The 23,144-nt window shown below is 61.4% G+C and overlaps 3 protein-coding genes and 2 non-coding genes across 7 annotated transcripts in view; all 5 read left to right on the top strand.

The window, feature by feature from the left end:
• The first annotated feature begins 625 nt into the window (after positions 1-625).
• Positions 626-2,577, top strand: SDF2L1 (stromal cell derived factor 2 like 1). Its single transcript, XM_018044393.1, has 3 exons — positions 626-888; positions 1,174-1,370; positions 2,170-2,577. The coding sequence occupies exons 1-3, from the start codon at positions 702-704 to the stop codon at positions 2,449-2,451; spliced, it is 666 nt and encodes a 221-aa protein (XP_017899882.1). The 5' UTR covers positions 626-701; the 3' UTR covers positions 2,452-2,577.
• A 3,350-nt stretch (positions 2,578-5,927) lies between these two features.
• MIR301B (microRNA 301b) lies at positions 5,928-6,024 on the top strand. Its single transcript, NR_129690.1, has one exon. It is a non-coding gene; the product is annotated as a microRNA 301b (primary transcript).
• Positions 6,025-6,248: 224 nt separating this feature from the next.
• On the top strand, positions 6,249-6,330 carry MIR130B (microRNA 130b). The gene has a single exon (NR_129578.1). It is a non-coding gene; the product is annotated as a microRNA 130b (primary transcript).
• A 1,730-nt stretch (positions 6,331-8,060) lies between these two features.
• Positions 8,061-9,110, top strand: LOC108634507. The gene is made up of 2 exons (XM_018044371.1): positions 8,061-8,483; positions 8,688-9,110. Exon 2 carries the CDS (start codon positions 8,715-8,717, stop codon positions 9,108-9,110), a length of 396 nt encoding a protein of 131 aa, XP_017899860.1. The 5' UTR covers positions 8,061-8,483; positions 8,688-8,714.
• Positions 9,111-14,518: 5,408 nt separating this feature from the next.
• Positions 14,519-23,144, top strand: part of PPIL2 (peptidylprolyl isomerase like 2) — a 19,218-nt gene continuing 10,592 nt past the window's right edge. For all 3 annotated transcript variants that reach the window (XR_001917642.1, XM_018044384.1, XM_018044383.1), the window contains exons 1-6: positions 14,519-14,651; positions 18,381-18,430; positions 19,650-19,695; positions 21,126-21,188; positions 21,967-22,018; positions 22,822-22,873. Coding sequence is in view for 2 of the 3 variants with exons in the window: in XM_018044384.1 (XP_017899873.1) it covers positions 14,620-14,651; positions 18,381-18,430; positions 19,650-19,695; positions 21,126-21,188; positions 21,967-22,018; positions 22,822-22,873 (295 nt within the window). In the remaining variant the exon portion in view is untranslated. The remainder of the gene's footprint in view (positions 14,652-18,380; positions 18,431-19,649; positions 19,696-21,125; positions 21,189-21,966; positions 22,019-22,821; positions 22,874-23,144) is intronic.

Below are 23,144 nucleotides of genomic sequence, written 5' to 3'. Positions count from 1 at the left end.
CCCGAGGCAGCTCAGGGTCTTCTGATGACTGCTAGCCTCTACACCACAGCTCCCTGCTGCCCTCTGCTGCCCAGTGGCCTAGTGACCATGAGATTCTGCCCTGGAAGAGCCCAGGGAATTCAGAATCCCCAGGGTCCAGGGACACTGATGTGACGCAGTGTCAGGGGGCAGTGTTCGAGCGACTGGAGGATTAGGTCCAGGGACTGAAGGAGCATGTGACTGCGTAATCCGAGATGTGTCCACTCGTGACCACATAATCAGGTAGTCGAGCAACGTCAAGACCCTGCAGCTGTGGACCCGGGGTCTGAGGGGAACACCATCACTGAGGGCCAGGGGATCTGGGATCAAGGTGATAGGGTGAACCGGAGCCCGGCGGGCGTTAGAGCGGCGCCCTAGCCGGCAGCCGCCGGGCATCCAGCACTCCCGCGGCTTGGAGCCGCCCGGGCCTCCCCTGGATCCTCATTGGTCAGCCCTCGGAGGCGTGGACCAATCAAAACTTTCTTCGTGTCGCCAGGGCCCTCCCAGCCGCCGCTCGCCGAGGCTGGGGGCGGGTCTCTCCGGCGCGGACCCAATGGCAGCAGAGGCGGAGCGCCGTGCAGGCCGGCGATTGGCTGCTGCGGCGGGCCCTGTCGGAGTCCGGATTGGCCGGCGGCGGAGACGGAAGCGAGCGCTGGCCGAGTTGCCGGAGCCCTGCCGGGGCGATGTGGAGCTCGGGCCGCGGTCGAGCTGCGGGCCCGGCGCTGCTGGGGCTACTGCTGGCCCTCTCGCTGTCGGGGGGCCGTGCCGCCAAGACCGACGCGGGGCTCGTGACCTGCGGGTCGGTGCTGAAGCTGTTCAACACGCAGCACCGGGTGCGGCTGCACTCGCACGACATCAAATACGGATCCGGTGCGCGGGCCGGGGCCGCCCGACGGCGGGCTGGGCGCTGGGTCCCCGCGGGCCAGGGGGCTGGGGGTCCTCAGGGCCGGAGGCCGGCGGTTTCGAGGGCGCGGTCGGGACGCCGTTCAGAGCGGTGGACCTCGGAGTGCGACCAGAGGCGGGCGGGGGGCGGGGAGCGGCTTGCGGAGCCGTTGGGTCCCAGGGTCGAGGCCGTCGGGAAAGCGGAGGTTGTCCGGGGCGGCGGTCGGCGTTGCCACGTTGACGGCCACCCTGGGGATGGGGTGTCGTCCCCAGGCAGCGGCCAGCAGTCGGTGACCGGCGTGGAGGCGTCCGACGACGCCAACAGCTACTGGCGAATCCGCGGCGACACGGAGGGAGGGTGTCCGCGCGGGTCCCCGGTGCGCTGCGGGCAGGCGGTGCGGCTGACGCACGTGCTTACCGGCAAGAACCTGCACACGCACCACTTCCCGTCGCCGCTGACCAACAACCAGGTGAGCCCCCCTGGCTTGTGAGCCGCGGGGCCTGGGCACCTGCTCAGAGCCCCAGTTTTCCTCTCTGAAATGGGAGCGTCGAGTTAGAAGCGTTTGCCCGGCGCCCGCTCTGGGGACAGAGAGATGACCCCCACCGGCGCCTACCCCCTGGAGCCTTCAGCTCCGCGGGGACACAGCTGGAAGAGCCGTCTGGCTGGAGAGCTCCACTCCTGGGCGGGAGCTGGACCCAGGAGGGGTATCCACACGGCAGTTGCGGTGGAGAATGGGAAACTCCGCAGCGAGGAGGAACTCAGGCCGGCCCTGGAAGGATGAGGAGGAATCCAGGGAGGAGATGGGCGTCTTCCCAGGCCTGGACAAGAGCCTGCGTGTGTGCGAGTTCATTGGAACTGGGAGGGCGGTGGGGCTGGAACAGAGGGTGGTTGGGGGCTTATCCAAAGAAAAGGATGAGATAATAGAACCTTGACTGTTAGCCTGAGTGGCAGACATGATGCTGAGTGAAGGTCAGAGGGTTTAAGACAGAAGGAACTGGAGGAGGAGGGAGTGGGGGAGGTCTTGACTCCTTGGGGGCCAGTGGTCGCCACCCAGGCAGGTGAGATGGGGTGTGCACGTGTTTGAAGAGCCCGTGTTGGGGGGACTCAGGGCTGGGGGCGTGGTCCCAGTTGGCAGCTGCGGAAGCTGAGTCTCAGGGGGAGGTATAGGGAAGTGAGTGCCGCTGCCTGGCAGGGGCCCGCAGGGGCCCACAGGGGCCTCAGGGCTCCCTCTGTCACGACTGCTGTCCTCACCCCCTCTGCCCCCACAGGAGGTGAGCGCCTTTGGGGAGGACGGCGAGGGGGACGACCTGGACCTGTGGACCGTGCGCTGCTCAGGGCTGCACTGGGAGCGAGAGGCCGCCGTGCGCTTCCAGCACGTGGGCACCTCCGTGTTCCTGTCGGTCACTGGCGAGCAGTACGGGAGCCCAATCCGGGGACAGCATGAGGTGCATGGCATGGCCAGTGCCAGCGCCCACAATAAGTGGAAGGCCATGGAAGGCGTCTTCATCAAGCCCAGCCCGGAGGCCCCTGGGGGCCACGATGAGCTCTGAGCGCTGTGGACCGGGGGGCGGAGGGCTGCGGGGGGCGTTGTCTGCAGACGACTCTCCGGGGAGACTTTGGCTTTGTAGGGGTTCTCAAGTGCCTTTATGATTAAAGAATGTTGGTCTGTGGTCGCACTTTGCTGTGAGCCTGGGGCTGACCTGAAGCTGCCAGCTGGTCCCACTCAGCATCTCTTCCTCAGTGTGAAAGCTGTCTCCAGCACGGCTGGTGGCTGAACCCATCCAGACCTCTGGACGCTCTTCTGTGCACTCTCAACACTGCCCGGGGCCATCACAGCCCCCTCCCCCCACCCTCAGATGGCCTCCAGCTCCATGAACCTTCCTGAGAATGGCTAGGGTCTCAGCAGATTGCAGCAGCCCTGCTCCCTACCAGCTGGGATGGGCACAAGCTGGCCAGTCTCTCATCCCTTGAAGGGCATCCCTTCCCCTGGCAGTTGTGACAGTCTGGACCCTTGGCTTTGACCAAGCACTGGGCCAGGACTCTGCGCATCTGGTGGAGATTCATATCGCAAGATCCCTGTCTCCGTGCAGATGGCACCCCACACACTCAGCTGGCCCCAAACCCCGGAGGCCCTAACAGAACTTAAAAAGGCATTGCAAGGGAAGGTAACCACAGAGGACTGCCGCCTGCAGACATCTGAGAAGGCTTCCTGGAAGAAGAGTCACACTTGGAGCTGTCAAAGGGTTGAAACTTGAAGGAGCAATAAATCGGCTGGCCCTTGACAGAGGACGGTAATAGCAGTTTTGCTGGTGCGTGGTGCCCTCTAGAGGTGATGGCAGAGATTACAGGCTGAAGGACTTGAGCTGCGGGGGTTAGAGGGTGCCACTTTTCCGGCCGGAGAGTAGCCCAAGGAGAGGCCAGGGGTGGCAACCAGTGGGAAGGGCCTTGGAGGAGGGTGAGCACCTGACTTCCGAGAAGTCAGCTGCCCTTAGGGCGTGAGAGGAAAGCTCTAGCCAGTTGTGAAACCTGAGAGGAAGGGAGGGTCATGATTACGCCCATTACTCCCCTGTCCCTTCCCCCAGGAGGTCCTTCTCTGCTCAGACCTTCTGAGCATCATCTACTACCCTCCACTTCTCTCCCACCGCTCACCTGGCCTGAGACAGGCGTGCAGGCGATTTGTTGGGAAGTGATCCCAGAAAACACCGGGGAAGGAGTGGGGCTGAGAGGAACCCACAGGCAGCTGGTAGAACATGCAAGTGGGGGGGGGGCGCAGTTATCCAACCAGGGTACCTTCTCTCACTGGCTGAGGGCTGCGGGGCGGCGGGGTGTCCCTCTGCAGCCCTCTCACTTGCCCTGGATTCAGCAGCCAGGACAAAGCCCTCAGGCGCTGGCGGCGAGCATCCTTTCTGTAGAGGCGAGTGCTACCGGGGTGTGGGCGCCTGCAGTGTGAACCGCACTGAAAATCCCAGGGGCGCTCCTCTGGTCTATCCCTGGCCCCACTGAGCTGTGAGAGCCCACTTCTGCCTCTGTTACCGCCCTGCCACCACACACACACGTGAGGAGTGTTAGTTAACAGCGGACTCCAACAGTCCACGGGAGGAATCCTTGGGAAGGCTGAAGCTGTAAGAGCAGGTGAGGTGGCCGCAGGCGGAATGCAGGACCAAGACCAAAAATTAAAACCGCAGCAGCAGCCGATCTCTTGTTTATTGAAAACTAAGTGCCTGCCAGGCACTCGGCCAGCGATTTACACAGCGTCTCATTTGCTCGCGGCAACAAATCTATGAAGCACAGCACGTTCAATTATCGTCTTAATTTTTCAGAGGAGGTTTACCGAGGTTGCTAAAGATGCAAACCCAGCTCTGTGTGCCTCCCGAAACATTTGCTCTCAGGCTCTGGACTGAGCGAATAAAAGAGGAGGGGGCCCAGATGCGCAGTAGCCTAAATACTACCCTCTCCAACACACACACACTGCAGCTATGTGAGGGCCGGCGGCGCCATGTCCATCCTCCCGGGTCATCAGCCCCCCGGGAAGCACTGAACAACTGCTTATCCACGATCACGCAGGGACCCGAGTGGCGCCCCCTTCCCTGTGCCTTCCACGGATCCGCAAGGCTCGGGGGGGGGGGGGGTGGGCTCCAAGACCTTGTCCCGCACACAGCCCAGGCCCGCCCGGTGGTTTCAGAAGGATTTCATTCGGTTCAAGTCCGGCGATGCGGTGTGGTTGAGCGGGGAGGGGGTTACCCCAGTCACGAAGCCCATCTTAGCCGAGCACGCCACCGGGGAGGCACCGGGAGCAATCCCAGTACGCCAGACGGGGCGACCTGCAGCCGCGCCGGCATAGGTTTGAGCGCGCGCGCGCGCGGGTCGGGACATTTTCCTCCGGTCGTAGCCCCCTCCGTAGCGGGTCTGGCCGCGCGCCCGGCGCCCCCCACCGGGCTTCTAAGCGCCTCGCCCCGGCGGCGATGAAAACTCGCGGCGACTGGAGCTGCGAAAAGGCGGGCAAAGTTCCCTTTGATAAGTTATGAATGGGGAGGCAGTGTTCGCAGAACTCATTGTTAAAACCGCGGAGCCGTAGCCTCGGTCCGCGCGCGACCAATCAGGGCCCGCAGGCTATTTTGAAATCGCTGCGGCCCCAGCCAACGAGCGCGCGGGGGGCGGAGCCTTCGCCGGCGCCGGCCAATGGGCGCGGCGCTATGCTAAGGAGCCGGGGGCCGGGCCGCCGCCTGTCAGCGGGTTAAAGATGGAGCCGGCGGCCGGAGGGCGCCACGAGGTGCGGGGTCGTCCTGGGGGGCGGCTCCGGCGGACGGCCGCCCGGACCTCTCGCCGCCACCTCTCGAGACCTGCCGTGGCCCGGGGGGAGGAAGGGGCGTCCGCCGCGTGAGTAGCCGGGTCCGAGGTGGGGGCGCGGGACAGGGAGGCCCTCTCCCGCCGGAGGGGTTGGTGTGGAGGGGCGCAGCCCAACACCCAGGGCGCCCCCTTCCGAGCAGGGGACCACAGAGAGCCGGGAAGCCCCCTCGTCCCTCTTTTCTCTGCGCCGCCGGGCAGAGAGTCTCCCGGGACAGAATGAGGGGCCCAAGTTGGGGGCCAGGAGCCAGGGGCCGGGGCCGGGGGCCTGAGTTGGCGGGGGCGCGCCGGACCGGCGTTGGGGGGCGGTCACCCTTCTTTTCTCCGAGGCGCGGGCCGGGCAAGGGCTCAGGGTCCTCAGGCTGTATCCACCCCCGCCTCAGGCGCCAGTGGGCTTCTGACCGCACTGGAGCGCGGGCCCCTCTCCTTTGTGTGTGCGCCCTATCCACGGTCCGCTCCCGCTCAGGTGCTGGAGCCGCCCCTCTGTCTGGGGTCGCATACCCACGGCTCTCCGGAGGGTGCCGGGGAAGGTCTGGCTCCCCTGGGGGTCCTGAGAACCCCAGGGACGGCAGCCCCCGCGGTGAGATCCCCTCCGGCCCTGCTGCCTAGGAATGGGCCCCTAGCCCCACCCACTTGTGCTTGCTTTCCGCCCTGCGTGTACGGGGGAGGGGCGGTGGGAGTCCCTCCTGCTGGCCGCAGGTGCTCTGACGAGGTTGCACTACTGTGCTTTGAGGAGCAGTGCAATGATATTGTCAAAGCATCCGGGACCAGCCTTGGAGACCCCTTCCCCCACACTGCCACTTCCCTTCCCCAGCGGCCCCGGACCTGCACGCCCTCCCCTCCCCCCTGCCCAGCGCGCTCCCTTCTCCATGGAAACTTGAGATCCTGGCCAGGCCTGGGCCTCTGGGGTCAGAGGGCACCCTTCCCCCAGGCGGAGGCCCCGCCCCAGTGGGCCTGCATTCCGGGTCTCAGATCCAGGCCGCCCCCCGGAGAGGCGCTGGCAGGCCTGCCTGACACTCTTTCCCTGTTGCACTACTGTGCGCCCCTGGCAAGCAGTGCAATGATGAAAGGGCATCGGTCGGGCCCCGCCCGCCGCCCACCGCGCCTGGGCAGGGAGTCTGGCCGCCTCACCCCACTGACCAGCAAGGAGACACAGGTGCGGAGCTGGGCTGGCGGGCGCTCCATCGGAGGATCGGAACCGCAGAGCGGGGAGGTTCTTTCCCAACCTCTCCATCTAGGTTGTGGCTGGACAGGGGCTGGGGCAGACTCAGAAAACCTATGGCTTGAAAAGGATCTTTGCAACCAACTCCCAGGTAGGACGAGGGGCTCGAGGTTGGATCAGGACCCTGTGGACAAAGAGGCCCACTGCTTTGCCTGGAGGGTCGGCCTGGGCCTGGTTCAGACCGAGTTTCCCCTGCCTTGACCTCCTGGGGGCGCCCTGAGCCGGGCCCTCCTGGCACGCCTGGGAAGAACGTTCTCCTGGGTCCTCTGCAGGAGCAGTGCTAGCTGGGGTGGACGGTGGGCTCAGGAGATGGAGCCCTGTGCCCGCCACCCACGCCCACTTGTTCTCTTACAGGGATGTGTGCTGCCCTGAGCCTGCAGGAGGGATGGTGAAGTGCCCAGCATCCCACCACACAGCTGGAATCGGGGGGACTGGAGCCGACCTGCCAAGGAGATCGGCCCCAGGCGTGCCTGCAGGGGCCCCTCAGCATCAGGACTAGACACAAAGGATTTTCATGTGCCCAGTGGCAGCCATCCAAGCCTGCCTCCTTGAGAGGGGGCCCATTCGTGTCTGAAGGGGCACTTGGGAGTACCCTTCATCAATGGCTGTGCCCAGAGGGACAGTGACTTCACCCCTGCCCTGGGGCAGACGCCCTGGCACCCAGGGTAGGACGAGGGGCAATGACACATGCTGTCTACCTTCTAGGCCTGACCCCTTGCTCCTGCGCAGACTCTGTGCCCCATGGCCAAACACGCCATGCAGCTGTTTCCTGCCTTTGCTGGGAACTCAAGGCTCTGCTCAAATGTCCCCTCCTAAGGAAAGCCTTCCCTGGGCTCCAGGGCGCCCAGTGTTCCTCCACCAGGGCCTGTTAGATCACATTTTCCACCTGTGGCTGAAGCCCTCTTTAGGAGCCCCTGAAAGAAGCAAACACTTCATTTTTGGCCGTGCTTGACATGGCATGCTTTAAAAAACCCAAAGAAACATATAAAGCATTATAAGCATAAGCATGAAGGGGATGTTAATCAAGGGCCTGCCTGACCTCTCAGAGGATGCTTGTCCTGGTTTTAAAAAGCACATACTATATATTTGAGAGTCAAGTCCGTAAGTCACAGGTGGCCGGCTAGGCAACAGGATGGAGATCTGGAGGCAGATGTATCTTGAGTCTGCCTGCAGCCGTAGGCAAGATACACAGGCCAGACCTTCTCCTTCCTTGCAGGAGGGAGGCCTCAAAGTGGGAGGAAGTGAAGGCCACCTCCTGTGTTGGGGACAGCTGGGGCTGGTGGTTTGGTGATAGGAGGTGAAAAAAATCTCAAGATCTCAGGGCTGATAAAAGGGGGTATGGGGAGGGGACAGGAACCAGCAGTCCAGAGAGCCCCCCCAGACGCCAAGAGGCTGGAATGGATGGCAGTGTTGGTCCCTGGCCATTAGGAGAGGGGACGTGAGGAGCAGGTTTTGGAGAGGGTGGAGGGGGAAAGAAGCCGCCAGATTCTGCTCTGCTGAGTGTGAGACACCCAGGAAACATCCCCCCCCCCCCCGGGACACGTACATGTGGGTCTGGAACCCAGGGAACTTGGGGTTCAGGCAGTTCTGGGTTGGGACTAAGAAGCGGGTAAGATGTCCAAGAAGGAATGGTGAAGACCCTAACGTGGAGAGGACAGAGGCTGGAGAGTAAATCCAAAGAAAAGGTGGAAACTCCAGGCTATAGGATTTGTGGGCAGAGAAGTCTCCAGGGCATTGATGTCCCTCAGGTCCTACAGACCCTGAGGAGGGGAGCGGCCGGGATGTGGGGGGCCTGGAGGCAGCCTGGGGTCCGAGGGCCTAAAAGAGATTGCGAGAGTTGGCCGGCCAGGAACGAGGGTGGGCCTGGTCTGGGTGCAGCGGTGCGCGCCCCGTCGAAGCCTGAGGGCGCATGCGCGAAGCGGCGGGCATTGTCACGTGCTGCCGTCCGGCCCGCGGTCTCCCGGGAGTGGCCCGAGCGGTCTGGGCGGCGGCGGGTGCGGTGGCTGGGGTACAGCGGTGCGTCCCGGACCGAGCCCCGACGGGCACTCGAGCTCCTGCCCTCGGGGCGGGGTGGGGGGCTGGGCGCGCCCGGACCCCGGGGGTCCCGCCGGGATGGCGGCGGAGCTGCGCCCCTCGGGGGGCTTCCCTGTGTCCCGGGGCGGGTGGGGTGGGCGCGCCCAGCCCCGGGGGACTCCGCCCCGAATGCCGCTCGGTCCCTAGGCAGCCGAGCCGCCGAAGCCCTCGAGGATGGAGATTCTGGACGAGTTCGACCGCGAGTTCCCCCAGACTGTGACCTTCTGCCAGCTCATCTCCGAGGAGGACTTCGAGAGGCAGGCGGCGGCCTGCACGGAGCGCGCGCTGCGCCGCCTCTTCCGCAGTCTCGACCGCAACCCGGCGCTGGCCGAGCGCGTGGTGCGCAAGGGCAAGCAAGCCGAGTGCGAGCGGCGCGGGCTCCTCTCCTTCCTCTGGGTGCGGCCGGCCGGGCGAGGTCGGGGGCGCGGGGTGGGGGGCGGCCGGGGGCGCCGGCGTGGGGGCTTCCCGGAGGCGGCGGCTCAGGCGTCTGGCTTCCTCCGCGCCGCCTTGCCCGCGGCCCTCGCAGGCCAAGGCGTCGCGTGCGGTCCAGGGGGAGCTGAACTGCTGTAACAGCATGAGCGCCCTGGAGATGCACCAGCGCTTGGAGCAGCTGAAGAGACGCATCCACCGCGTGCACCTCTACTCCCAGGGTGAGCCCGCCGTGCGCTGCGCTGGCCCACCCGACTCAGACCTCCCCGCGGCGCCGCAGCGGCCTTTCCTCGCCGGCTCTGTCAGTCAGGACCCCCGGAGGCCCGCACACTGTTTGGGTGGGAGGCGAGTTCGTGTTCACATGGGGACAGGTGAGGGTAGAGCTGGAAGGGGGCCGCGTTCACTGCCACACCGGGAAGGCAACCGGGGAAGAGGCCACGCTGTTGGAATCCCCAGTGAGGTGGCGTGATCTCGCTTCCCCTGCTGATGCCCTGGACTGAAGAACTGTGTTGTCCTCTGGGGAACCCACTCGATCTGTGTCTCTCGTCAGGGTCCCCTGGTATGTTTGCTTGCTCCCCTCTGCCTGTGTGTCTTGGACGGTTGCTCTGAAACTGTGATGAGGTTTGGATTCGGCCCTTGGGTGTGTCCATGTTCAGGGTCCTACGATGGTGGTGCGGGCAGGGGTGGGGGCAGTCCCACGGCACCCTTTCATCCAGCAGCTGACCGCCACAGCGCGTGTAGCTCTCACCACAGCCTCCTGAGGCATTGGCCTGGCCTTATTTATTCCTGTTTACAGAAGAGGAAATGGAGGCCCAGGGAGGTTGCCCAGCACACGTGGGCCATACGTGGTGCTGAATGGGGGCTCAGGCCGGGGTTGCTCCAGGTGCAGGCCCTCAGCCTCTCATCAGCGCCCCGGCAGTGCTCTTTTTCTCCGGAGGGCCTTGTTGACCCCTACTATGCTGATGGGCTCCAGATTTGAACAGTAGAAAGACCCAAATTCATGAGGACAGGGGAGGGGGGGTGGGGAGGCCCTGGCTGTCTCCCTGAGCTCACTTCTGCAGGACTCCCTCCCTGTGGGTCTCTGGACACCCCCAGGATGACCCAGGGCTGGGTGGCGTTGGTGGGCTCACTGGCAGACTGGCAGACTCCACCATGGGTGACCCCAGGGTGAGTGGCAGGCTAACCTAGGTGGTGACACTCTGTCGGTTCCCATGGAATTCTGTCCTGACACACAGCCTGGCGGGGCTCTGGCCTGTGCCTTGGGTGGTTCGGACTTCCCTGTGGGGTGGCCGAGGGGCCAGGGAGATGGCGCGTGTGGGTGGCCATCAACGGTGGCCTTAGGTGTGGTCACCCGGTGCCCTGTGTGGGCCTGGCTCCCCTGCCCGTGGGCGGGCCTTTGTCTGCCCTCCCACACCTGTCCAGGCCTGGGGCAGATGCTCACGAGACACCTCCTGTCCCAGATGCCAAGAAGAGGGGGAGGAAGCGGAAACCGAAGAAACCAGAACGTGTCGTCTGGCAGGACCGCTCGACCTCCCCGTGCCTGCCCCCAGCCCTGCTGCCACCTGTACCACCGCTGCCGCCGACGGCCTCCACAGCGGCCCCACCACCTGCTGTCTACACTATGCCCAGGGTCTTTGGCCCCTTCCCTCCGCTGCCCAGCACATCGGTCAGTGGCCTGTGGAGGGGCAGCCTCTGTGCCCTGCTCAGAAGCACCCCAGCAATTCCCTGGCCCCACGGTAGAGGCTCCCAGAATGTTCTCTGCATGCAGCATGATAAGGGCCGCTCAGCTGGCAGTGTCGGGTGGGGAACACATGGGACCCCACCTGCCTGACCTCACGGCACTCGGCCGGACCCCGCGGCTCCCAGGGGATGCCCGCTGCCCACCTCTCCTCACGGGGGCCATTGTCCAGGCTGCCCTCGGAGTGCCTCTGCAGCGCCCTTCCTCCTTGGCCGCCCCTCCCGACTCCCGCTTACCCGTCACCTGCCCCCAGGCAGCAGTGGGACCTCCTCGGCAAGCTCCCAGGCCCCGTCCCCCTAACACCAAGCCCCGGCTGGCCCCCAGCACAACCTGACCTGTTTGCCAGTTGGCGGAAAGGCACAGCATGCCCCTAGTTCTTGGAGAAGGTGCTTCTCTTCCCGAGCAGAACCCCACGCTTGTCCTGTTTCCTTTGTTTCCCGCAGCTGGAGAAAGTGGAAGTTTCGAGGTCTGAAGTGAAATTAAACTGGACTGGCTTGTCATCAAACCCAAAGAGGTGGGAGGATTTATTCGGGGCCCCAGGTAGACGGCAGACAGAAGGGCTTAGGGGAGCATGCTCTTTGGCCTGTCCGGAATCCCAGCCTCCCTCTCAGATGTCCCTCCTACATCCTGAGTGCTCCCTTCCCCTCCACATCGGCTCGTGCCTGGCCTGTGCCCCCCCGCCCCCCGCACCGAGGCTGAGCCCCCTGCCTCCCCGTCTTGCAGCCACATGGTCGACCTGACCCCCCTGGTCCTCAATCCTGGGGGCTTCCACTTCTCGTACCTGACCGGGAACAACGTGCACGAGCTCCGCTTCCCCTGGTGAGTGTGCCCTGGAGGATGTGCAGGGTGAGGTCCCTCCCACTTCCAGGAGGGACCCTCGTGTCGTCGGGGCCCCTCATGCTGGAGAGTGGCTGCCCTTTCCTACTGCTTGCAATGGTGGGAAAGCATCAGCTGGGGCAGCTCGGGGATCTTCCATACGTGGTTCTGCAAATCAGGTGTTTACTGAATGTGTGGTTTTCTTTAAATTACCTTTTTTTGTCAAGTATTTCCCATGTCATTGAGTGTTGAGATTGCAGCTTCATTGCATTAGAGGACTTTTTTGTTTTTAAACAGCTTTATTGAGGCATTATTCACATGGCATGTAATTCACCCGTTGAAAAAAATACCAGTGCTGGGAATTCCCTGGTGGTCCAGATGGGCCCAGGGTCAATGCCTGGTTCAGGGAACTAAGACCCCACAAGCTGCACAGTGTAGCAAAAAAAACCAAACCCAAGACCCCCAAAAGCCTAGAAACTCACCAGTAGTGAATGCGGAATACCCTCGCCTTGTGTGGCTGGAGCGTCATTGGCCCGCTGCCCTCCTGCGCTGGCAGAGCCCCTCGGTGGGGCCAGCTCTTGGCGTCCTGCTGCGTGGGCTCTCTGAGCAAGCTGTGCTGCCTCTTGGTGCCGTCACCAAAAATGGGTTCTTTTTGTTTTTTAAGTTTACAGAAGCAGAACACATTCCATGGGAAAAAGTTCTCAATACAGCAATGAATGCATAAACACGAGCGTGCCGATACATTGGTTGCTTTCGTAAATCAAGGCAGGCTCACACTGCAGCTTGTTTCTCCCGCTGCCATACCGCTGGCCGTTTTGCCTCTCTGGGCTGTAAAGACCAGCTTCCTGCCTTGGACAGCTGCTGAATAGTCCGCTGCCGGGCCGTGCCCTGGTTCCTTTGGGCGTTCCCTGACGGATATTTGGATCGTCTCCAGGCTTACACAGTCACAAGCATCACTGCAGTGCACAGCTTTGAGCAGACATCCCACGCGAGGGGTTTCCGGCAGCAGGAAGGCAGCGAGGCCGTCACACAGCCTGGGTTTCGTGGTGTGTTCCTGATGGCCCTGTGTGGTGTCTGCGCCTCCTGAATCCAAACCCATGTCTTCTGTGTCTCCTGCACAGGACCTCAGTCTGTAGCAGCCCCGCCGCCCCCGAGGAGACACCGTCCTCGTCTGTGAAGGCTTCCATCTTCACCCCGCCTGTCCTGCTCAAGTTCCAGCCTGTGCCCAAACCCAAAGGTGACTCAGAGACTGACCCTGGAAGCGCAGAGTCTGCGCCCCACCAGAGGGACCAGTCGCCGCCTCTGTACAGACCACGGCCAGAGGGTGAATAAAGTCCCCTGCTGCTGTCTCCTTAGTGCTGCACTCTCCCCTGCGCCTGACCCAGGATCTCAGCCCTGGGCCCTCGCAAAGAGCAGCGCGCGAGGGGAGCTGCCTGTGCAGTACTGACTCTGTGACCCCTGTGGGCCTCACTGGATCCCACTGAGTTACAAGACTACCAGTTTTTGCCATGCCTGGCCCCCAAACACAAGCCTTAGAAACAGTGGTCTGTGCCCCCCATGGGATGACAATGAGCCAGTGAGTCGGTTTCCAACTTGGCGCCTCCCTAAAGAGTTTCAAAGACATGTGACTCTGATCGCCTTGCATGCTGACCTTAAAATCAACCTGCATGTGAGATGTGAGTCCTCACAAAGTGTCCGATGATGCTGGCCGGTAGAGTAGATGTTGCTTGAGCCCTTAGGTATGCCCTGCACCTTGCTTGGGGCTTCCCAGGTGGCAAAGAACCTGCCTGTCCATGCAGGAGATGCAAGGGACACCGGTTTCATCCCAGGATTGGGAAGATGCCCTGGAGGAGGGCATGGCAACCCACTCCAGTATTCTTGCCTGGAGAACCCCACAGACTGAGGAGCCTGGCGGGCTACAGTCCAGAAGGTCGAAAGAGAGTCAGTCGCAACTGAAGGGACAGCACGCAGCTCGCACGCACCTTGCTTGTGACTGGAGATAGCAGACGAGCAGTTGGGGTCCTGGCTCTTGGGGAAGCCATGTCTCACCCTGAAGAGAGAGAGAGAGTGAGTGTGTGTGTGTGTGTGCATGTGTGTGGCTAGACAGTACACAGATGGATTAGTACAGGATTACAAGTGGTAACAAGCCCTTGTGGGAGTTGAGATGAAGCTGTATGGGGTGACTGGCTGGATAGTGGTACTCTGAGGAGAGTGGACCCTAGAGGGGGAGGAGGAGAATTCTGCTTTAGCAGACATATTGAATTCGAGTTCACTGGGTTGCCCGAGTAGAGGGCAGGAGTCTTGAGTGCTGGCCATTTAGCGTTGGGAGTCAAGCGATACAGGCGTTTAAAGCCGCGAGCCCGGGCAAGATCACCCGGTGCTTGAGTGTAGGGGGAGGTCTGAGGCTTGGCCTGGGGCACCCCAACGTGGTGGTCCGGCCGAGGGAAGAGGCCGAAGGGATCACGAGGGCTTTGGACCTTTGGGCTTGATGGCCACCTGCCCCTGGGTCGCCCAGGAGAGGGGGCTGCAGGCAGTGCGGTCCGGGTGAGCGGTGAGAGGGCGGATAGCGAATGTGGGTGTCCATCTGGAGGTGCCGGCCTGGGGCAGAGATGGGGCCAAGGCCGGGGGGAATTTCGGGGCTCCAAGCGGAAGACCTGAGAAGCCAGGTCAGACCAGGGCGGGTTTGGGATGGGATGGCGTTGAGCTGCGACCAGGCAGGCTGGCTAGGTAGGCGGTGCACAGAAAGCTGCAGAGACGGGGAGGCTTCGACGCCGAAACTGCTCAGCCTCCGGGCGCAGGGAGCCTCCGGGCGCAGGGAGCCTCCGGGCGCAGGGAGCCTCCGGGCGCAGGGAGCCTCCGGGCGCAGGGAGCCTCCGGGCGCAGGGAGCCTCCGGGCGCAGGGAGTCTCCGCGCCCGGGGGGCGTGCACTCCGGGTGGGGGCGGGGGCAGCCAGGGACCACAGTTCCCGGCGTGCTCTGCGCTTGCTTCCGGGGCGGTTCGGCGAGACCCGGAAGCAGTTACGGAGTTCCTCCGAGACGCCGCGGTCTGAGGTGTGCGTTTCCCCCGTTTTCTGCGCTCGCTGACCCTGCCGTCGCCATGGGGAAGCGACAGCACCAGAAGGACAAGATGTGAGTTGAGCCGCCCCCGCCGGGAGCGGGCTTGTCCGCCCCGCGCCCCGCCCCCGAGCTCCCGAGACGCCGCTTCCCCGGAAGCCTCCGCCGCTCCGCGCGGGTTTCCGGGGCCCCGCGCTCTCCGCCCCTGCGACGCCGCCTCGCCGGAAGCCTCCGCGGGCTCCCCCCTCCGGCGCGGGTCTCGGGGGTCCAGTCCCCTCGGCTCCTCAGGCTCGCCAGCTCTTCCCTGGGGGCGTCTCCTCGGGCGCGGTGGTCGTCCCTCGTCCCCCAATCCGCTCCCGAGCTCCAGCATCTTCCAGTTAAACCCACTTGGGCCCCCGAGCTACCGTCGAATTTCTTTGATTTTCTTAACCGCCAGACGATATTCAGGACCGCTTTCCTTTAGGATGGACTGGTTGGATCTCCTTTCTGTCCAGGGGACTCTCAAGAGTCCTTTCCAAGAGTCTTTTCCGATGGTTTTTCCAGTGGTCATGTGTGGATGTAAAAGTTCGAGTATAAAGAAGGCTGGGCGCCGAAGAATCAATGCTTCTGAACTGTGGTGCTGGAGAAGACTCTTGAGAGTGCCCTGGACTGCAAGGAGATCAGCCCTGGGTGTTCATTGGAAGGACTGATGCTGAAGCTCCAATACTTTGGCCACCTGATGCGAAGGGCTGACTCATTGGAAAAGACCCTGAAAGATTGAAGGCGGGAGGAGAAGGGGACGACAGAGGATGAGATGGCTGGAGGGCATGGGACCTCCCTCAGTGGACAGTTCAGTTCAGTTGCTCAGTCGTGTCCGACTCTTTGCGACCCCATGAATCGCAGCACGCCAGGCCTCCCTGTCCATCACCATCTCCCGGAGTTCACTCAGACTCACGTCCATCAAGTCCGTGATGCCATCCAGCCATCTCATCCTCGGTCGTCCCCTTCTCCTCCTGCCCCCAATCCCTCCCAGCATCAGAGTCTTTTCTGATGAGTCAACTCTTCACATGAGGTGGCCAAAGTACTGGAGCTTCAGCTTTAGCATCATTCCTTCCAAAGAAATCCTAGGACTGATCTCCTTTAGGATGGACTGGTTGGAAATCCTTGCAGTCCAAGGGACCCTCAAGAGTCTTCTCCAACACCACAGTTCAAAAGCATCAATTCTTCGGTGCTCAGCCTTCTTCACAGTCCAACTCTCACATCCATACATGACCACTGGAAAAACCATAGCCTTGAATAGACGGACCTTAGTCAGCAAAGTAATGTCTCTGCTTTTGAATATACTATCTAGGTTGGTCATAACTTTTCTTCCAAGGAGTAAGCGTCTTTTAATTTCATGGCTGCAGTCACCATCTGCAGTAATTTTGGAGCCCCCAAAAATAAAGTCTGACACTGTTTCCACTGTTTTCCCATCTATTTCCCATGAAATGATGGGACCGGATGCCATGATCTTTGTTTTCTGAATGTTGAGCTTTAGGCCAACTTTTCCACTTTCCTCTTTGACTTTCATCAAGAGGCTTTTTAGTTCCTCTTCACTTTCTGCCATAAGGGTGGTGTCATCTGCATATCTGAGGTTATTGATATCTCTCCCGGCAATGTTGATTCCAGCTTGTGTTTCTTCCAGTCCAGCGTTTCTCATGATGTACTCTGCATATAAGTTAAATAAGCAGGGTGACAATATACCGCCTTGACGTACTCCTTTTCCTGTTTGGAACCAGTCTGTTGTTCCATGTCCAGTTCTAACTGTTGCTTCTTGACCTGCGTACAGATTTCTCAAGAGGCAGGTCAGGTGGTCTGGTATTCCCATCTCTTTCAGAATTTTCCACAGTTTAGTGTGATCCACACAGTCAAAGGCTTTGGCATAGTCAATAAAGCAGAAATAGATGTTTTTCTGGAACTCTTGCTTTTTCGATGATCCAGTGGATGTTGGCAATTTGATCTCTGGTTCCTCTGCCTTTTCTAAAACCAGCTTGAACATCAGGGAGTTCACGGTTCATGTATTGCTGAAGCCTGGCTTGGAGAATTTTGAGCATTACTTTACTAGCGTGTGAGATGAGTGCAATTGTGCGGTAGTTTAAGCATTCTTTGTCATTGCCTTTCTTTGGAATTGGAATAAAAACTGGCCATTTCCAGTCCTGTGGCCACTGCTGAGTTTTCCAAACTTGCTGGCATATTGAGTGCAGCACTTTCACAGCATCATCTTTCAGGATTTGAAACAGCTCCACTGGACTTCCATCACCTCCACGAGCTTTGCTCGTAGTGATGCTTTCTAAGGCCCCCTTGACTCCGCGTTCCAGGATGTCTGGGAGTCGGTGATGGACAGGGAGGCCTGGCATGCTGCGACCCATGGGGCCGCAGGGTCAGAGGCGGCTGAGCCGAGCTGTCTGAGTGGCGAGGCGAGGCCGGCCCCCTGCGGCCCTCTGCCCCCCCCTCGGCCCCGCTTCCGTCAGCGTCTGCCCGTGTTGCTCCTGTCGGGATCCCTCAGCTCCGGGGGGTGGGGTGGGGCTCCATCCGGGGGTCAGCTCTCTGTCCTCGCTTCCTGGGGCGTGCCGGACCACCGCTCTCCCTCTGAAGCCCTTCCTCGGTGTCTGGGACACCACCCTCTGTTTTCGGGTTTCTTCAGAGAGGGTGCTCTCTGGGTTCCCTCTCCTGGGTCCTCCCCTCCCCAGACATCCTAGGCCTCCTCCCGCCGTTTCCTCTATTTCACATCCTCCTCGGGTGACGGCCCCAGCCTGGCTTACAACACCGCCCCTGGAAGATCTGACGGACTTGTGGAGTTCAGTGAGGGAGCCCCGCTGTGGAAGGGACTTTTTTTTGGTACATTTTTATTGAATTTGTACCAGTATTGCTTCTGTTGGGTGTTTTGGTTTTTTGCAGCAAGGCCTGTAGGAGCTTAGCTCCTCCACCAAGCATGGAACCTGCACCCCCTGCATTGAAAAGCAAAGAGGAACTCGTTCACTGTCAGCACTTGAGCCTGCTCTTCCCCTATTTTCCCCTCTCAGTGGTCACACCCTGGCTCCTTCGCTGGGGTCAGAAGCCTGGGAGTTTCCCTCTGGCCCATGTCCCTCAGTGAGCCCTGCTGGCGCGGGCAGGAGCTGGCCGCGTCTTGCTGGTCCGCCTGTCCTCTCCACCTTGGACCTTTGTAGTCGCTCTTTGATTGGTTTCTGCTGCCTCTTGCTCGACCCTCTGCACCCCGCAGCCAGAGTGACGCTGTGAGGACTCAGGGCCCTGTCAGAATCCCCCCAGGGCCTTTCCGTCCCCCTTGAATCCAGTCCAGAGTTCTCCCATGGCCTGCGAGGACCCCCAAGTCTCTGTCCTCAGCAGCCCCCACTGCCGGGCGGGCGCGGTCCCTCTACCTGGAAAGCTCCCCCCAGGTCTTCATGTGACCAGCCACGTCTCACCATTAATCTACTGTTTGTTTGTTTTTTTTTTCATTTTTTTTTTTACTTTATTTTACTTTACAATACTGTATTGGTTTTGCCATACATTGACATGAATCCGCCACAGGTGTACATGAGTTCCCAATCGTGAACCCCACTCCCACCTCCCACCCCTCATCCACCGTTGAATTGAGTTCCTCTGCGCAGGAAGACTGTTTGGGTTTGCTCACGGGTTTTGTTCTGTTGTGTTTATCACCGTGTGTCTGACACACAGTAGGTAAACACCTACGCATTTGCCAAATGAGCCAAGTGACTCGGCCGTCAGGTTCTTTCCGAGACTCTGTCTTCATGAAAGGGGAAGTAGTAAGGCTCTCTCTCTCTCCAGGTACATCACTTGTGCTGAATACACGCACTTCTATGGCGGCAAGAAACCGGGTAAGATGGGAAATCCTCCTGCTCCCTCTGGGCATGTGGCGTAGTTAGAGGGTGGCGTCTTGGCTGTAGAGTGAGCCTGTGAACGTGAACAGTCAGCAAGAAGGTGGAAGCCGCGGTGCACAGACGGGCTGAGGACACAGCTCGCAGGAGGCGGCACCCTCGGCGTGGAGAAGGCGTTTGACCTGGGGGTGGTGCTCCCTCTTGCTGGCTGTGACGGGGCTGTGCTGCCGTGAGTGGGGGCCGCTCTTCCTGTGGAGCTGGGCTCAGTGGTTGTGGCGCGTGGGTTTAGCAGCCCCGCGACGGGTCAGACCTTCCCAGACCCGGGACTGGACCTGTGTCTCCTGCGTCGGCACGTGGGTTCTTAACCGCTGGGCCACAGGGGAAGTGCCTTTTTCCTTTTAAATGTTGGTGATTTTTTTTCTTGTAAACATAGGTCAGACTAACCTCTGGTTTATCCAGTCAGCAACGCAGAGGGTGACAGTGCCCGAAGCCGCCGCGGCCGCGGCCAGGAGAGCCCCGCCCGCCCGCCACTGGCCCGGGACTGGCGCGCCCGCGGGGAAGCGGAGCCGGGAGCCGCCCGCGGCCGGGGCAGCCAGCGCTGGGCCCTGGGAGGAGCCCCCCCGCGCCGAGCGCTTTCTCCTCCAAGCTCTTTCTTGCTGTATTTTGGTTCTGTTTTAGACCACAGCAATTTTTGCACTACGTAGCTTAGATCAACTTTTCTTTTTTTCTTTCTCTTGTTTTTTAAGCAGGCTTTACTATTCTTATTAAAGTATAATGGAGCTACAATACTGTATTTCTTCCAGGTGTACAACACAGTAATCTGATATTTCTCTGCTTTGCAAAGAAAAGCCCAAAATCGGTCCAGTAGCCGTCTGTCACCACGCGCAGCTACTAGGCTGTTCCTGACTGTGACCCCACGCCATTACGCTTCGCTCTTACGACTTACATGCACTTTCAGTTTTTGTTTCTGTATCTGTGTAAAATTTGCTCATTCATGTGGCTGTGCTGGGTCTTAGTTGTGGAACATGGGGTCTAGCTTCCTGGCCAGAGCGGGAACGCGGATCCCCCCGCATCGGGAACAAGGAGTCTTAGCAGCTGCGCCACTGTGGAAGCCCCGGCATGCGCTTTTCCTTAAAATGTACTCGACTTGTTGGAACACATTTGTGAAACTCTTTACGGAGTAATTATCCTTCCCGACCTTTGTTTTCATCTCACACAGATGTCCCACAAACAAACTTTCGCCGTCTGCCTTTCGACCACTGCAGGTGAGAGTTGGGAGAGCTTCCCCCCTCGCGCGAGTATTCTGGGGTGCTCCCCTCGAGTATTCTGGGGTGCTCCCCTGCGTCACAGTGAATCTGATCCCCAGAGATGCTGGGGTGGCTTCTGTCTGCGTCCCCTGCTCGGCTCTTCCCTGCGGCCAGAGGAAGGACCTGGCAGTGGAGAGAGCTGGGTGCCTTCTGACCAGGTCATGTCGTTAGCCGGGTGCTTACGTCCCAGGGCGGTGTGCTCTGTCCTCAGGCCACCAGCGCAGCCCAGAGAATCCGTGCTGGGCAGGCTGAGCTCCCCAGCCCAGGCGTCCCATCCAGGAAGGGCTTTGGCTCTGAGCTCTGGGCTGTCACGCTTTCCTTTTGGTCCTGTGTCTGAGCAGCAGCAGCAGCAGCAACATTCATGCTGCGCGGGCCTCCCTGCCCCTTTCCTGGGAATGTAGGTCACCGGGGGGCAGGGAGGGACACTGCTAGAGCCGATCGCAGGCCTTCTCCCTCATGAGGCTGGGGGAGCGGGCAGGCCTGCTGGTCCCCTTGGGCCCGAGTTTCCCCAAGTCTGAGCCGTGGTCAGCTCTATCTGCACAGGTGTGTCTACACAGCATGCCACGCCCGCCCCCCCCCCCCGCCCCGCTCCCGGGTTCTGAATCAGTAGGTCAGGGTGAGCCTCGAGAGCTGGCCAGCATCTCCAGATGACCCCAGCACCGCATCTCCAGATGACCCCAGCACCGCAGGGAGGCTGGTCAGCCGTGGCACGGGGCAGGGAGGGCCCCTGTGGAGAGTGAGGGCTTCGCCTGGGAGTGTGGTCTTGTGAATGGTTTTGTGGAGGTCTCTGGTTCCCAGAGGCTCGTGTCTTGCCCGTTCTGTAACTCCTGGGGTGCTGGGGGAGGACGTGCCCTCGAGGCCCCGCGGGGAGAGGATGGGTGTTCACATTCTTGCTGTTGAGCTCGCCTCGTCGTTGCCTCCTGCTCCAGTCAGTCCCAAGCGGTACCCGGGGCTGGAGGAGAGCGGTGGGCCACAGAGGGCAGCTCCCTGGGATGTTGTCCGGGGAGGCGAGCCCGGTGCTGCCAGATTCTCCAGGTTGCAGGGCCTGACTCCCACTGCCCGACACGTGGGAAAGGGAGGCATAAACAAGCCAGGTCAGAAAAGCTCTCGAGGGCTCGGGATGGGAACCTCAGGCCAGAGAAAAGGCAGCCCCCCCGGCACCAGGCACCTCCACCTGTGGGCGCCACTTCTGAGCAGACTCTCCACAAGGCGGCAGGTGCCCTGCGACCCCGCCTCCCTGCAGTGGAGCTTCCCGGTCGTCAGACCTGGCCTGCGTCATGTGCCCGTCCCTTGGGAGCATGCAGGAGCGGGGCCCCCGACCTCGGCCGCCCGCCCGCGTCCCTGGGTCGGGAGAGGCGGCGCCCAGGAGTGACTCTGCCGCCCCTCAGTCTCTCTCTGCAGCGCTTCGCCTACCCCGTGTGCACTCCTGAAGGAGTCGTCTTCGACTTGCTGTGAGTCTCCCCCTGACGTCTGAGCTGGCGGATGTGGTGAGGTTGCTGGCACCCACCTGAGGCAGGGCGGCGGGAGAGTGTGGGCTGCAGGCAGGGCCACGCTGCGGTCCCGCAGCCTCCAGAGCCCTGGCTGGGCCTCTTGGGGACGGGAGGGGCAGCACCGCTCTGACCTCTGCCTGGGGGCCCCCAGTGTTCTGATCCACACCCCCAACTGTTGGAACTCGGGAGAGTGTGTAGCTTTCACGTCACGAAGGCGGAGCCGTAGTCGAGGTGCCTGCCTTTCCGGTGCTGCCCTCGGAAGCCTTGTGCCCCGTCTGTGTTCCAAGGAAGCAGGCTTCTGTTGTTCCTCGTGACAGTCTCATTTCAGAAAACGTGGAAAGCACTTCAGAGTGAAGGGAAGACGGGCGCTGTCAGGCTGGGCCCCTTTTGCCTGGGAGGTGTTTGTGGGAACCTGGTAGAGATCACACTGCGAGGGTGGTTCCAGACCCACTCTCCACAGTCACAGCGAGAGCGTTTTGCCCCCGTCGTCCAGAACTGTGCGGAGTGTGGTTCCGAGGCTGGCCCGGTACCCGCAGCAACGCGTGTGGAGGTCTTGCCGTTAGTGGTGTTTATCCACGCTCGTGCACAACGGCAGGAGAAACCCCGAGCGGCCACTGGTGCCTGCGCAGCCAGAAACACTCCTTCCCGTGATGAGGCGGAGAGTGAGGGCAGAGCGGCCCCCAGCCCAGCCCCCAGCTCTGGCCCGTCGCCGTCTAACACGCTTGGTCTCTTTCTCCAGGAACATTGTTCCTTGGCTTAAGAAGTACGGGACCAACCCCAGCAACGGAGAGGTAGGTGGCCTTGCAGGAGCTTCGGTGAGGCCGGCGAACGCTCTAGTGTCACACGCGCGCGCCCCCTCCCTTCCCCATGCCTGTCCTCCGTGGAGCATGCCCCCCGCGGGCCCACATGTGGATCACACAGGGGCAGCCTCCTGCGGCGGCACCGCGGGCTTTGGCATCCCCTGCTGTTAGCAACGCTGGCCAGGCGCACGTGCAGTGGCCCCTAGCCTGCCGGCCCCGGGGCTGCGTTTTTGGCCTGGTCACTCCTGGAACGTTGCCCTGGAGGAGTCGAAGCATTCTAGGCCCCTGCTGGTGGGTGTGAAGGGGATTGGGGTCCTAGACCCTTGGAGGCGCTGGGTGTCCCACCCCTCTGGGCGATGCTCCTTACGGGCTGTGTGGAAGCTAGCTTCCCACTGGCGTGCTGGGTGTGCCGTGCTGGAGAGAACGCGGGATTGGTCCCTCCCGCCGCAGCCCTGCACACCTGCCACAGGCCTGGGCCCGGTTCCGCTGCGCAGGCTGCTCTCCGTTCCCTCGTGGCGTGCCTGCAGTTCACTCTCGGCGGGGTTTTAGCGCTGCGGTGCGGGGCCGGCTCTGCAGCGGAGCAGGACCAGGGGCCAGGGTGCTACCTCAGAGGAGCACGGGGGCCTGGGGGCGTCAGGGAGCAGCGCCAGGGCTGCGGAGACCCAGGGGTGGAGACCCTTGTTCTGGGCGGGAGTTAAGCCAGAGAGAGCTGCTGCCTGCCACTCCGGCCTGGTGGCTCCAGCACCTCCGCACGCTGGTTGCTTGTTTATTTTTATTAATTCTGTTTCTTGTAGAAACTGGATGGGAGGTCCCTGATCAAGTTGAACTTTGCGAAGAACAGTGAAGGTGAGCAGTCCTTTCCAGCCTGCTCGAGTTACCCGAGCCCCACCTCTCACCAGGTTCTTACCTTCTGAGCAGGCCAGACGCTCGCTTTCAATTTATCAAAAATGTGATACTGTCTTCCTAGAGGCACAGGTAGTTTAAAACTGGGAACAGATAAACTCAGACACCCGACAGTGGCCAGAGGGAAGCTGGGGCTGGAGATGGGTGGCACACAAACTCGGCTCTCTCGACCCTGCAATCATCAATTAAGACACAAGGCCAAGAGGGCGCTCTC

Source organism: Capra hircus, unplaced genomic scaffold, assembly GCF_001704415.2.
Source record: "Capra hircus breed San Clemente unplaced genomic scaffold, ASM170441v1, whole genome shotgun sequence".
Taxonomy (NCBI): Eukaryota; Metazoa; Chordata; class Mammalia; order Artiodactyla; family Bovidae; genus Capra; species Capra hircus.
This window is presented reverse-complemented; position numbering and strand designations above follow the sequence as displayed.

Bases quoted from the DNA above. Each gene is read 5' to 3' on its own strand.
- LOC108634507 (XM_018044371.1), top strand. From the start codon at position 8,715: ATGGAGATTCTGGACGAGTTCGACCGCGAGTTCCCCCAGACTGTGACC.
- SDF2L1 (XM_018044393.1), top strand. From the start codon at position 702: ATGTGGAGCTCGGGCCGCGGTCGAGCTGCGGGCCCGGCGCTGCTGGGG. The intron at 889-1,173 runs GTGCGCGGGCCG...TGTCGTCCCCAG, and splicing joins CGACATCAAATACGGATCCG to GCAGCGGCCAGCAGTCGGTG. The intron at 1,371-2,169 runs GTGAGCCCCCCT...CTGCCCCCACAG, and splicing joins CGCCGCTGACCAACAACCAG to GAGGTGAGCGCCTTTGGGGA.